This window comes from Mirounga angustirostris, unplaced genomic scaffold (genome assembly GCF_029215605.1).
Source record: "Mirounga angustirostris isolate CCGP_5_RB_7025 unplaced genomic scaffold, mMirAng1.0.hap1 SCAF_3, whole genome shotgun sequence".
NCBI lineage: Eukaryota > Metazoa > Chordata > Mammalia > Carnivora > Phocidae > Mirounga > Mirounga angustirostris.
The window spans coordinates 162,568,696-162,583,190 of NW_026991711.1; the positions used below are offsets into that span (position 1 = coordinate 162,568,696).

At 39.8% G+C, this 14,495-nt stretch overlaps 1 protein-coding gene across 2 annotated transcripts in view; it reads right to left on the reverse strand.

Annotated features, from left to right (window-relative positions):
- SUMO1 (small ubiquitin like modifier 1) overlaps positions 1 to 13,042 on the reverse strand; it is a 59,337-nt gene extending 46,295 nt beyond the window's left edge. For both annotated transcript variants that reach the window (XM_064586929.1, XM_064586928.1), the window contains exon 1: positions 12,885 to 13,042. In XM_064586929.1, the coding sequence (XP_064442999.1) occupies positions 12,885 to 12,896 (12 nt within the window). In that variant the 5' untranslated portion in view covers positions 12,897 to 13,042. The remainder of the gene's footprint in view (positions 1 to 12,884) is intronic.
- Positions 13,043 to 14,495: the final 1,453 nt, after the last annotated feature.

Genomic DNA, 14,495 nt, shown 5'->3' on the forward strand with positions numbered 1-14,495 from the left:
AAAAAAGAGATCTCTTTCATTATAATATCCTACAGTAATGGTTCTAAAACTGCGCCATGCATAGGAATCACCTGAAGGACTTTTTAAATGCCTGCTGGGCCCCACGCCCAGCTTTTTATTCAATAGGTCTGGGCTAGGGCTGTAATTTGCATTTCTAATAAGTTACCAATTGGTGCTAATGCAGCTGGGTAGAGGAACAACCTAGAAACCACTACCCTACAGTCATCTCCTATTAGAAGTAGCTTGTTCTCCATAAATCCTTAAACATTCTGAATTCAAGATTCTCTTCTCACAGCCTATCAGGAGAAGTTATCTACTCCAATTGCAAAACTGTACCCAGAAACATAAATTAACCATATAACCATAAGCAAAGTCTATTTGGGAAGGAAAATTAAAGAGTATATTAGCCTAACGTACTCTAGAGTCAAATCAGCTTTATATCATCTACTTATTTTAGACTATCTGAAGCAGTCTATCCAATTTTAAAAGAGTAAGTTTGGCTGAAAAAACTTAGGGGAATAAGTGCAGTAAGTAAAGTACAGCGCAGGCAGGGAAAGGAAAGAGGAGACAAAATTCGAAGAGAGAAAAGAGGGTTATAAAATAATTTCAAATGAAAGGATACTGAAATGAAAATGAAGTTAAAAGAATAAATTAGTTAAAACAATTTCATCATGAAATATCTAAGAAAAGCAAGCCATTTTACTAAAGGAAGTAGCCTGGAAAATTTCACTCAATAATGTGTTAAAAATAGCTTTCCTGTGTACCTTACCTTAATCTGGCCACCAAATTAGCCATGTTTAAATATATACTCTTTTGTAAAACATGTAACAATTTCTGTTAATCCACACTTTTTAAGAATATAACCAACTATGTTGTATTTTACAAGTAAAATAACAGGGCCATTACTACCTGCATATCTCCTGCCAGTAACTTAAAATTAAAATTCAACATTCAAAATTTAACAGAACATTATTAAACTACAAGTAGCTTTTAACTTTAAGATATAGGATAGAGTCCACTGTAATGCTTAGACAACAGAATTGACTTCGTTAGTGTAAATCCTTGCCTGTTCTTCATTCTGCAGGACTTTCAACATTTGCTGATTACTGCATATTACGGCAGCAGACAAAATGCACCTTCTTTAGTGAGACAGTATTTCACCTGAAAACTAGAAGACTGTCTTTAAATATAGTCTCACCACCACATTTCTATGAATTTATATTCATAGTAAACAGTTGCTTCTTCCTTTAAGTATCTAGGAAGGATAAGGACAGTTTATTCCATGCAGTGAAGAGCAATATAGAGCAATGAAACCCTGAGTTCTCTTTTACTGCGAGGAAAAGGGGTGTTAGGAAGCGGTTGTTTGAATTAACACAAAGGAGGAGAACCCTCCACCCCACCCCCAGCAGCAATTCATCAGCACAATGGGAGTGATTTTGCTCCAGTTTCTTAGCTAAGATAGCTATAAAAGCTACTCAAGGACAAAAGAGTTCTTTCCTCTCCTCCAATCCTTCGTTCACACTGCTTTTCTAAAGCACAGCTTCTCTGATTGGATAACTACTCTATCAAAAAGCATTAGTAGCTCCCAGTACTCAAGGCCTAGAACCAAACTCCACAGCACCTAATTCAGTTCCTCCCTTATCAAACTCAATTCTCATTTTTCCCTCACCACTTTCTTTACAAACCTGAGGACTCAGTTAAGTTGGAGTATTTGCTGTTCCCCAAATAAGTCTATCAGCATTCTTCCACCTTCAGCCCTTTGTGGTTCCTGTTTCCTTTATCTAGAATATATATCCTCCCTCAACCACTCCTGAAATCACCTCACAGAAATCCATCCCACACATCATTTGAAGTCTAGTATTAAAAAAAAAACTCTTCCAGGAACCACAGCACCCCCTAATCTTCCAACTGGGACTAATATTTTCCTTTCATGTTTGTATTTGCAATTTATTCATATCTTCCACGGCATTTATTTTCCAATTTTAAAATACCCCCTCCTCAACCATCTTCTCTAGTAGTCCTCATCAAATTTTTCTTCAAACTTCTTGTAAGAGTACTCAGCATTAACTGTCTCCACTTTCACTATAATCTGGTTTATACGTTCGCATTTCACTTGATACTGCTCTCACCAAGGTTACCAGTTCCAAGGTAACCAGACTCCTTATTGCTAAATCCATCAGACAGTTTCAAACCTTATTTTTAACTCTAACACAATAGACAGTGATGCCCTCTTCGTTGGATACTCTCTACCTTTGGCCTCCAAGTTTCCACTCTCCTCTCGCCTTGACTAATTCTTTAAATGCTGGGGCTCCTCTGGATTCCACGTTTTCAATCCTCTGCTTTGTCTCCTTCAGTGACCCATGATTCCAACCACTTTTCAGATACTAATGACTCACAGTCATCCTCTCCAACCAGACAACTTTTCTGAGTTTTACATTCATTTATCCAAGTGCTTGACCATCTCCACTTTGGATGTCCCATGGGTACCTGAATATAAGTATCGAAAACTGAATGCATTATCTCTAACTCCTCTGTTAGATTTAACTTCTCCTTCCTGAAAACCACAATAAAAAAAGAAAAACAATTCCTCCTGGATTCCCAATTACAATAAATGGTCACCATACACTCAACTGCCCAAAACAGAAACTCAGGTGTCATCTTTGGCTAGTCTTCCTCTCTTAAATCTCACACTTAATCATTCATCATTCTGACAATGTTATCTCTTGGTGGCTCTCAAGTTTATTCTTCTCTCCATTCCACGGCCTTCTTTGAGGACTCATTGTTGTGCATGAATATTACTGCAACAGATGCCCCCAGTCTTCCTCCCTTCAATTCTCCAAACTACCACCAGAGCCATCTCTTCAAAATGCAATCTGATTTGCCCAGAATCTTCAGACAGAATCTTAAGTTCAAATTCCTTAGCTGACATACACGGATCCTTCATGTACTAGTCCCTACCTAGCAATCCAGCCTTATTTTCCTACCTCTCTTCCTAATAATATCCTTTGCTCCAGCCATATTGATCTACAATTCCTTACACATGGCACCCTCTACCCTATCTCCACCATCTCTGTACATGTTAATCACCTCTGCTTAGAATGCCCTTTCTTACCTTCTTTCCCTTTCAATACCACTCAAGCATCACTTCCTACAAAATGATTTCTCTAATCACCCTCTTAAACATTCCCATAATGCTTACTTTCATCTATTAATCTTACTTTTATCTACTAATGCTTACTTTTATCTATAATAACCACATATTTGCATTTCTGTATCTTCTACCAGATTGAGTTCCTCACTGGCATACTTCATTGTATTTCTAATCAAGCACAATGACCAGTACTTTGAAGATATTCAATATGCTTGTTAAATAAATTAACGTTTTCTATGACAGCTTTGTCTTGACTTCCCTACAAGTTCACAAGGAGAGGACCCAAGTTTTTTCATCTTTATCCTCTCTGTAATGCCAGGCAAATACTAGGCAATTATTTAAAGCTTGTTGAATAAAATTAACATTATTTTATGTATCATACCACAAAATCTTAATAATGCTTCATACTTCTACTATACACAATAGTTAGTCCAGATAAAGATCCTTTCAGTTTTTTATATTCACAGTTGGAAATAAAAGATAATTCACTTCAACTGCGTAAGAACATGTGAACAACTAGGATATGAAATTTCCAAAACTAAGCTGCCAGTTTCCCTAGTCACTACATTTTGGTGATCTCTTCCCAACTCTGAAGCACTATGGCAATGTCATCTGTATCACTTGTTTAACACCTCCTGCTTGCCTAACGCAGTCATCCAACCTTTCATGTACCTTTTTTTTTTTGACAAACTAGTCCGAAAAATGAGAAGATCTTGGACAAAAAAGGCCAAAGACTGTCTCCAGTGATCTCAGTGTCTTTTTTATGTCTTCTTTCCTTCTCTCCCCCGTAAAAAAGCAGCTAATACAGAACAGTATGGAACACTAGTTACAAAACAGTGAAAGCATTCATTAAGCACTGGGTCTGGGGACACTAGGTCACCAGAAAAAACAGAATCCCAGAGAGGGCTGGTTGATTTGGCTGCAAAGGATACATAGCCCTAGAACAGAAGAAACTGGTAATGGAAAGAAAAGTAAATATATGTATGAGATCAAAGAGAGGAACCAGAAACCTCTAAATTTTCAGGTCTGTGTCATCCAGAGCCTGAATCATGGTAAATGGAATGGTAAAGGAATTTACCAGGCACGAGGCACTATCAACTCTTCCATCCAAGACATAGAAGGAACAGCCTGAAAATAGAAGATGGCTGGATTTGGAAAGAGAACTAAACTGGAAAGAACAAAAAACCCAACAAATGTACAAAATTCATGAGAAAAAGTTTACTGTGCCATTTCAGAGTCAAAAGAACAAGAACTCTGCTTAGAAGTATTGGCAATCAAAAGAAGGAAGAAAAGAAAGAGAAAAGAAGGAAGGAAGGAAGGGAAAGGAAAGGAAAGAAAAAGAAAGAGAAAAGAAAAGAAAAAAGCAGCATTGGCAATCAGTATGCTGACAATTTAATCACATGAAGGGAGCATCACACTTAACTACCTCCAATTTGTCAATGACCCTTCCAAGCTGTAGAAGAATTGTTCATTCTTGGGGGGTAGGGGGAAGAGGCAGGAATCCTGGGGAAATACATATTTACTCTTATTTGATGACATTAACAAATCTTCATTTTTTAAGGTGTGATAACAGTATTGTTAAACAGTATTTTTACTGTTTTTTTTACAGTATTTTAAAATGTGTAACAGCATTGTTAAAACAAAAAGTTCTTCTCTTTTAGGGATACATACTGAAACATTTACAGATGAAATGATATAATGTCTGCCATTGCCTTCAAAATATGAGTGGATTGGAGCAGTGTAGATGAAATAAAATAGGCCAGACGATCAGTATATGGGTACAATTACAAACACACATAAAGTTTTCCATAAAACCTTTCATAGAAAATGCATTCACTCAAACTATCAAAAAAATCTCTTAACCATAGGTCTGACTAAAATACTTCAGCTTATTTCATTTTATTTCCTAATGAAAAAAGTTCAACATGGGTAAGTAGGATAATTCTAATACTTACATCCATTATTAAAATATACAAAACCCGGGGCGCCTGGGTGGGCTCAGCTGGTTAAGCCTCTGCCTTCGGCTCAGGCTCAAGTCATGATCCCGGGATCCTGGGATCAAGCCCGGAACTGGGCTCCCCGCTCAGCCAGGGTACTGGGATCAAGGCCCACATCAGGCTCCCTGCTCAGCAAGGAGCCTGCTTCTCCCTCCCCCTCTGCCTCTCTCTCTCAAATAAATAAAATCTTTAAAAATATATACAAAACCCAAATTACAGTAACATCATCTCCCTCCTATTTCAAAGTATTTACAATTTTAAAACACAAAAATACACACACACTTTCAGTTTCATGCTGCGTATGTTCAAACTTAAGACACAGAACTGGAGATTTGGAATGGAACCAACCAGACTTAGCCCCCTAACTTCAAGGTTTAAGTCAAGCTGTCCAGACACCGGATCTTCTGCAAATTTACATTCAACCCTAGAATTGGGGTTAAACACTAGATATACAACTTCTCAGGAACTAAAAATTATAATTGAAAAATCGCACTGGTTGTGTAAAACTACTCTTTGAGCCTAGACTATGGACCTAAGCAAAGCCTGGAACAAACTGGCTTGACCGTATACAAAAGTCCCAGCAAACAGGTTTAGAGGTATGGCAGACATTGTTAATTAACTATTCAACATCCTTTTCCCCCTTTTTCCTTACAAAGAGAAGCCTAGGTTTGCCCAGCTAAAAAATACAAGCATTTCTCAGCTTCTCTTATGGCCATGTGACATAGTGCCGGCCAATGAGATAAAAGGTGACAGACTTTTTGTTGGCACATACTTTTCCCCTTTGCTCCATCCCTTTCTCCCACTTGGAACAAAGGCACAAAGTAACCTCTTTGTGCCCACAGGAGACAGGCATGAGAGTGAAGACATCTGTTATGGATGGGGGAAAAAGGAGTATGAAGGCATTGTGGGGCTGCCTTAATAGACCTGAACTACTATTATCTAGACTTCTTGTTCCATGAGAAAAATAAACTGGTTTTCTGTTATTCAGCCCAAAAGAAATCCAAGCAGACATAGAAGGTGCTGTAAATAGGTATCATTTACTTTATATTAAAAACAGAACCTAGAAAACTACCTCAATATGCATCAAAAGCAGAATGGGTAAGTAAATTGTGGTACAGTCATACAGTGGAATGCAATTTAGCAATGCAATTTAACAACATACAACTACACACAATATGGACAAATCTCCAAACAATGCTGAGCAAAAGAAGTCATATACAGAAGTACACACCATATGACTCCCATTTATGTAACGCTGTAACATATAAAAACAGGCAAATTAATCTAGTAGTCAGGGCAATGGTTCACAATCTGAGTACTGGCTGCATGGATGTGTTCAGTTTGTGAAAATTCAGCAAACTGTACATTTATGTGCCTTTTTGATATATATATATTAATCTTTGGTAAAACTGTGAAAAATAACTGGGCCTAGATATTGAGAACAGAGTCCAGCAAACAGAACTCCACTTTTCCTTCAGATTCTCATTAGCTCAGTAAAGGCAATCGAATGCAAAAATAATGGTCAAAATAAAAAAGTGTAACAAATACAATGTATCCTTAAATAAACTGAAGTTATGTTGCAGGAATATCCACAATTTAAACTAGTAAGGGAGTGCCTGGCTGGCTGAATAAGAAGAGCATGCAACTCTTGATCTCGAGGTCATGAGTTCAAGTACCACACTGGGTGTAGAGATTACTTAAAATAAATTAATTGGGGGGGGGCTGGGAGGCTCAGTCATTAAGCATCTGCCTTCAGCTCAGGTCCTGATCCTAGATTCCTGGGATCGAGCCCCGCATCAGGCTCCCTGCTCAGCAGGAAGCCTGCTTCTCCTTCCCTCACTCCCCCTGCTTGTGTTCCTTCTCTGGCTGTCTCTGGCTGTCAAATAAATAAATAAAATCTTTTAAAATAAATTAATTTTCTTAAAAAATTTAACTGTAGGGGCGTCTGGGTGGCTCAGTCGTTAAGTGTCTGCCTTCGGCTCAGGTCATGGTCCCGGGGTCCTGGGATGGAGCCCCGCATTGGGCTCCCTGCTTGTCGGGAAGCCTGTTTCTCCCTCTCTCACTCCCCCTGCTGTGTTCCCTCTCTCGCTGTCTCTGTCAAATAAATAAATAAATTCTTTAAAAAAAAAAAAAAATTTAACTGTAAAAGTAAGATGCTCAGTAACAGGATGTGTGACCGTACCCACATGACTTTTTTTAAAGAAGCAGAGTATCAGAAAACGACCTCCCAAAAATCACTTTACAGAAAATTCTAAAGTGGGATTCTAAACCTATCTTAGAGAAAATTATCCATAACAATCCCAATGTCCTAGAAGAAGCAAATGACCTGATCTTAGAGATAAAGTTACCAGATCTACTGCTAACAGAAATAAAGATCAAGAAGGAATGTAGGGGCGCCTGGGTGGCTCAGTCATTAAGCATGTGCCTTTGGCTCAGGTCATGATCCCAGGGTCCTGGGATCGAGCCCCGCATCGGGCTCCCTGCTCCGTGGGAAGCCTGCTTCTCCCTCTCCCACTCCCCCTGCTTGTGTTCCTTCTCTCGCTGTGTCTCTCTCTGTCAAATGAATAAATAAAATCTTTAAAAAAAAAAAAAAGAAGGACTGTAAAGGGGTGCCTGGGTGGCTCAGTTGGTTAACCATCTGCCTTGGGCTCAGGTCAGGATCCCAGGGTCCTGGGATAGGGCCCCACGTCAGGCTCCCAGCTCAGTGGGGAGCCTGCTTCTCCCTCTCCCGGCTGTCTGTGCTCTCGCTCTCGCTCGCTCTCTCAAAAAATAAATAAAATCTTAAAAAAAAATTAAAAGGAATGTAAAAACATCATGAAAACTACTCCATGACAACCAACCCTTCCTCAATAGCGAAGAAACATCATGGAGGCTGAAAGAGGAGGAGGAAGATACCAGCTGCTTCAAGTTTTTCCAATTCTAGGGCCTAGAATGGTGCTTAGTACATACTGCCATTCAATAAATACATGTTAAGTGAATGAATCTGACCACTCATTCCTTCAAAAACTTACTATCTAGTCACTGTGCTGGGCACTTTAGGAAAAAAGAATGAATAAAGCCTGATTCCTGACCCTCAAAAGCAGTCTAATGGAGAAAGACACTTAAGTACATAATTGTAACACTATATATACAAGCTGTAATAGAGACATTTTCAGCTTTGCTGGCAGTATCATAACCAATGAGGTTTATTCCAGGCGAGATTATGGCTAATATAATAGAGACCTTCTAACTGCTAAGGGGGTTAACAAGTATGAAGACATATTTGACAACTGCTTTGCAGTTCTGAATTTGAACTATTCAACTAACCTTCATGAGTACTCCAACCATAACAATCATACTCGGTTTTCAAAATACTATTAAATATTGTTTTGGTGACATTCGCAATGTTTTATTATGACCTGTATGTCTGCAACATGCACTAGCAGCACCTCATATACCTATCAGAGAGAAGAGAGACCGTATCAATCCTCTCCTAGGGCACAGAATGCTTACTGTATGTATCACTAACTACATGCTCAAGTCATAGCTACAGTTTACCAATCTTATTATGTGATATAAATAGTAGCATAATTATGAATTTTAATATATATCCAATTCATCATATTCTCCTGCTATCTCAAGCTAACAGTAATATCAGTAAACATCAACAACAAGGAAGATATAAAGAATATTGCAGGGAATAATGCTATCCTGACAGAAGAAATACCATTAATGTGGTAGATTAAAGATAACCGTAAATTCTTTGTTACTGTTCCCATTGAGAAATGAAATCTAAATGCCTTTCCCTTGTTGACTATAGTTAGTAATACTGTACTGCATATTTGAAAATTGCGAAGAGATTAGATCTTAAGTTCTCATTACAAGAAAAAAAGTTGTAACTGTGTGGTGATGGTTGTTAAATAGACATATTGGGGTGATCAATTCACAATACACACACAAATATCAAATCATTATGCTGTACATCTGAAGCTAACATGTTATATGTCAATTACCTCCCCAAAATAAATAAATAAATGCCTTTCCCTTGAATTTGGGCTGGTCTTAGTGATCTGCCTGACCAACAGAATGCAGAGGTGACTTCCAAGGCGAGGTCCTAAGGAAGCTTGAGGTTTCCACTTAGGGTTCTCTGGGAACATTCACACTCTTGCTCGCCCTGAGCCAGCACAGATCAATACTCTGGAGTCCCTATATTGCACAAAACACATGGCCTCAGAGAGACCTTGTGACTTTATGAAGAGCCCATCCATCCCAACCCCCAACCATATAATCCCAGCTGAGGCCCCACACACCAAAAAGCAGTGGTAAGTCCAGCCCACAGAGCCCTGCCCAAATTGCAGATATATGAGCAAAATATAAAACTGCTGATTTAAGCCACTAAGTTTTGAGGTAGTTTGTAAGGTACCAACAGATAACCAGAATTACACAATGCTTCCAAATCCTTGACTAAAAGGAAAATAAAAGAAAATCATTTAGACTCTCTCTGAGGTGGGAGTGGGGAGAGTGAACCTGCTCACAACAGATTCAGTTAGCATTTCAAGTAAATCAGTCATCCAATTATTACAAATTAACAGACCTGAATTAAAGAGCTGAAGTTCATGCTCCCTTTGATGACTTGGGCATAGGGGAGAAGGGGGTTGAACACTATAAACCTGAATACAGGGAAGAAGGAAGGGAAAATATTTGTTCAAATTACCCATACCCATTTTGATAGTAAGCTTCTGGTTCTATATAAGTGCTTAGATTTGCTGCAAGGTGAGACCAGGCTAAAGGAGAGCACCCAATGAGATCTATTATTGGTTAAACGCTAGTCTTTATCCTTTCTGAGGGGTCATGTACCTCTGATGAAAGCTATGGGCCCTTTCTCTCTAAAAGAAAAAAATACACGTGTACAAATACAAAACACCATACAATTTCAATGGATTTTCGGCCCTTAGGGTCCATGAATTTTGGGTTTAGAACCTGTTCTAGAGGATTATTCAGTAATGGTTCACAAATCCACTAGATAATGCTGGCATTGTTAGAATTATAAGAAAGTATTTCACTCAAATTCACAAAATAATAATTTTTCACTCATCAATGGAGAATCCAGCAATTTAAGTCGTTTGATATTAATGTCCACCTGTTTTTTAACCTAAAATTGTTACTCAACTGCAGTATCTTAGCACCAGACAACAAACTTCTGAGAGGTGCCTCAGAAAAGGCATCCTTCTAAAAAGATCTTGATTTAAGCTAATATTGCCTCTTGGGCTGTGGTTCAGTCTCATGCTGCTGGTATTGCACAGTAATAACTTGAGATTCTTACTCTTGCTCATAAGCCTCTTAAGGGTAAGAGTTCAGCTTCGTACCACTTTAAATCCTTAGCACCCAACACTGATATTGTACTGGGTCTTGATTATTAATAACGATGCTGGTGAAACAGACTAGAGCAACAGTTCTCAAACTTTTTGGTCTCATTACTCTTTTACACTCTTAGAAATTATTTAGAACCCCATAAAGCTTTTGTTAGGTTTGTTATATTTATTGAGGTCTACAGTATCAAACACTGAAACTGAGAAATGTTTTAAGTATTCATTAATTCATTCAAAAATAACAATAAACCCACTATTTATCAGCAGATAACATATTTTTTATTGAAAATGTTTTTGAAAACAAAACTAGCGAGTGACGCCTGGGTGGCTCAGTGGTTGGGCATCTGCCTTCAGCTCAGGTCATGATCCCAGGATCCTGGGATCAAGTCCCACATTGGGCTCCTTGCTCAGTGAGGAGCCTGCTTCTCCTTCTGCTTGCCGCTTCCTCTGCTTGTGCTTGCTTGCTCTTTCTTTCTCTCTCTCTGACAAATAAATAAGTAAAATCTTAAAAAAAAAAAAAAAAAACCTAGCGAGAACAACACTATTTTGCATTTTTGCAAATCTCTTTAATGTCTGGCTTATAAGAGAAAACAGCTGGATTTTCACATCTGTTTCTACATTTCAATCTGTTGTGATATCACACATCATGTTAGTGTTTAGAAAACACCAGTGAACATTCATGAAAGGATGACAATGAAAAAGACCAATAATTCCTAGTATTATCATTAAAATAGTTCTGACCTCAAGGACCTTCTAAAAAAGAATCTGAAGAACATCTGGCCACCTGTTAGTGTACAAAGTCCGTTATTTCTTCCTTCATGTCTCTTAATGACTGGAATTCAAACTGGAGCAATAAATTCTACAATTTAGTTTATAACTCTTTCTGTACATTGCTCTTTCATCAGACTATAGTAAATTTCAACATGCTTCCTAACATCAAAATAAAAGGCTGATGAAACTAAGCATTTACCTGTTCTTTCCTCCCTCGTAACCAAGTAAACAACTATCCAGGGAGATACTTATAATGCCACTTATAATTCCCATACCAATTTAGGAATTAATCTAGACTGTTAGTTAAGAAGATCCATCCAAAACTAATCTAGATTATGATTAAGCTATAAAAATATCAGTGTACATTTGCCCAATAGTACAAATCCACAAAAGCCTCACTTGCTCTCACCCAGTGGTACAAAACTGAACCGGGTTAAAAGCCAGGGGAATAACTGTGTTAAATTTAAAAGTTCAAGTACATTATGGAGTTGAATGAAAAACAAATTTTCTAGATAACTATCACTAAACAAGCAAAAGATCCAAAAAGACTTTTAAAAGTCAAAGTCTTCTGAGCAAACAAAACGAAGTCCAGACAAAAACCTTATGAATTAAAAACTAGCTATAAACGTGGTTAACTGAAGAAGGATGAGGAAGAAAAACTTACGAAGCAAAACTGAACACTCCTGATCGAGTGCAAATCCCAAGTAAATTCTTGATATTAACACTGAGATGGTACACTCTGCCGTTATAGCTTTCACAGCTTTCTGTGACTATTATGCAACTGCTCTACACACACGCAGTTTTCCTATCCTTTCCCTCAAAAGTATCAGTCAGCTTGAGGTTAATGCCCAGATGAATGTTTTCTGTTGCTCTGGCAGTTTTGCTCTACTTTGTTTCTTGGTTATTCTGAGCGCTCTCTTACAACTGGAGAGTTGCTGAACCAATCCCGAGTAAGAAATGGGAAAGTACAAGAAAAGAGGCGACAGCTCTGCACCACCACACGGAAAAAGACTCAGCCGAGCAGCGGCGGCCCTGCCCTAGCTGCAATCCGAACAGAAAGCAGAGCTTTTTAGGTTCCCAGCAACACCAGACGTCTCCCGCCCCCACGTCCCCACTCCTGGACTATCTAAACACCGAGACCCAAAAAGTGGAGTCCACCCGCTTTTCAGGGCCAGAGAGTCTCCCGGGCTGGGATTCTCTCCCGTTACATAACTGGGGCCTAGCGCCCTGCTTCTGCAGTCAGTCTCCAGGACAGGGAGACGGACGTGTTCCCCAGGGACCCTCTCAGGGAGGTGGAAGCTGGGCTCTGCACCTGGTCGACCCCGGAAAAAGAAGGGGGAACCACTCGAGGGAGGCCGCAATCAGAGACGCTGGGGCACAGGGGGTGATGAGCAGGCCCGGAGAGGAGCAGGGCGGCTCCCGGAGGCCCGCGGCAGGCCCCGGCGTCTCCGACACTAGTCCACTCCCCTCCCTCTCCGGCCGAGTCCCACCGGCCGCCCCCTCCCCCATTCCGCGCTCCCCTCCCCCGCGTCTCCATCCCCGGCCCCAGCCGAGAGGCAGGCGGACCAGCCGAGTAAGGCCTCGGCCACGGCCAAAGCACCGCTCCCAACCCAGTACCTGGTCAGACATGGTGACGGTGGCTTCACCCAGGGTCTCCGCACAGCAGCGGCCTCGGGTAGGCAGAACCTCGCTCCGGGGTTTACAAATCCGTCTATCTTCCCCACAGCACAACACCGCGGCTGGAGGGACTTCCGCTACGCGTTGCGTCACTTCCGCTACGGGTTGGGAGGAGGGATAGGGAAAAGAGGAAAGGCGAGGCGGGAAAACGGGTGGGGGAGCCGCCCCGAGGCGAGAGGGCCCAGGAGCTGCTTTATTGGTGGGCGCTCGAGTGAATTAACAACGGTCTCCTCAGCTCCACTGAGGACTAGACCTTTCGCCTCCGTCCGGAGCCTGTCCTCCAGGGGAAAAGTTCGCGTCTTAGTGTTTGGAAACATACAGCCGCACTCCTGCCCCTCTGACACCTAGCACGTTTTTGGAAAGCTGAGCTAAGATATTTCTATTGTCTCTTCCTGGCCTTGCTCGTCAACTTCCCCAAGTACAGTGGATTGAATACTAGTGCTTTTTACCGTACAGCTAACTTTTGATTAATCGGCCACTCTGCCTAGCACATGACCTTGATTTTTTTTAAAAAAAAAGCAAAACAAAACAAAACGATCCCATTGGATACGATCTTGATGGCTACTGATGAAAGAGATTCTTGGGAAAGTTTTAAACCAGTGGGGAGGGGGAGGTAATTCTGACCCTTGAATTAGTTGCTTTAAGTTAAAGAATGATTGTTTTTATGACTTCTTTAAAATACAGTGGCCCTGCTAGCATAAGGGTAGAAGATAAGGATTTAGACAAATGAAATAGAATTGAGATTCTAGAAATAATAAACCCTGACACACTGACTAATTTTTTACAAGAATATCAAGACAATTTAATGGTGAAAGGATTTTTCAACAAATGTTACTGAGACAACTGGATATCCACGTGCAAAACACTGAATTTGGATCACTACCTCACAACATATGAAAAATTAACTTTAATGGACCAAAGGCCTAAATGTAAGCACCAAAACTATAAAACTCTGAGGAGATGGAGCGCCTAGGTGACTCAGTTAAGCGAGGGACTCTCAATTTTGCTCAGGTCATGTTCTCAGGGTTGTGACATCAAACCCCATCTTGCCTCTGCGCTCAGCACAGTCCGCTTGAGATTCTCTCTCTCTCTCTCTCCCTCTGCCCTTCCCACCTGCGCACTCTCTCTAAATAAATAAGTTAATTAAAAAAAAAAAACTCAGGATAAAACATAGGCATAAATCTCCTTGGCCTTTGATTAGGCAATGGATTCTTAGGTATGACACCAAAAACACAAGCAACCAAAGAAAAATAAATAAATTAAACTTCGTGAAAATTAAAAACTTTTGTCTTTTGTGTTGAAAAAATCTAAAGAATGAAGAAAATATTTGCAAATAATATATCTGATAAGGATCTAATATTCAGAATACAGAAAGAACTATTACAATTCAATCATAAAAATATAAATAATGCAATTTTTAAATGGGTAAAAGATCTGAATAGACATTGCTCCTAAGAAAATATGCAAATGGACAAATGGACATGAAAAACGTTCACCATTATTAGCCATCAGAGAAATGCATATTAAAACTACAATGAGGGGCACCTGGGT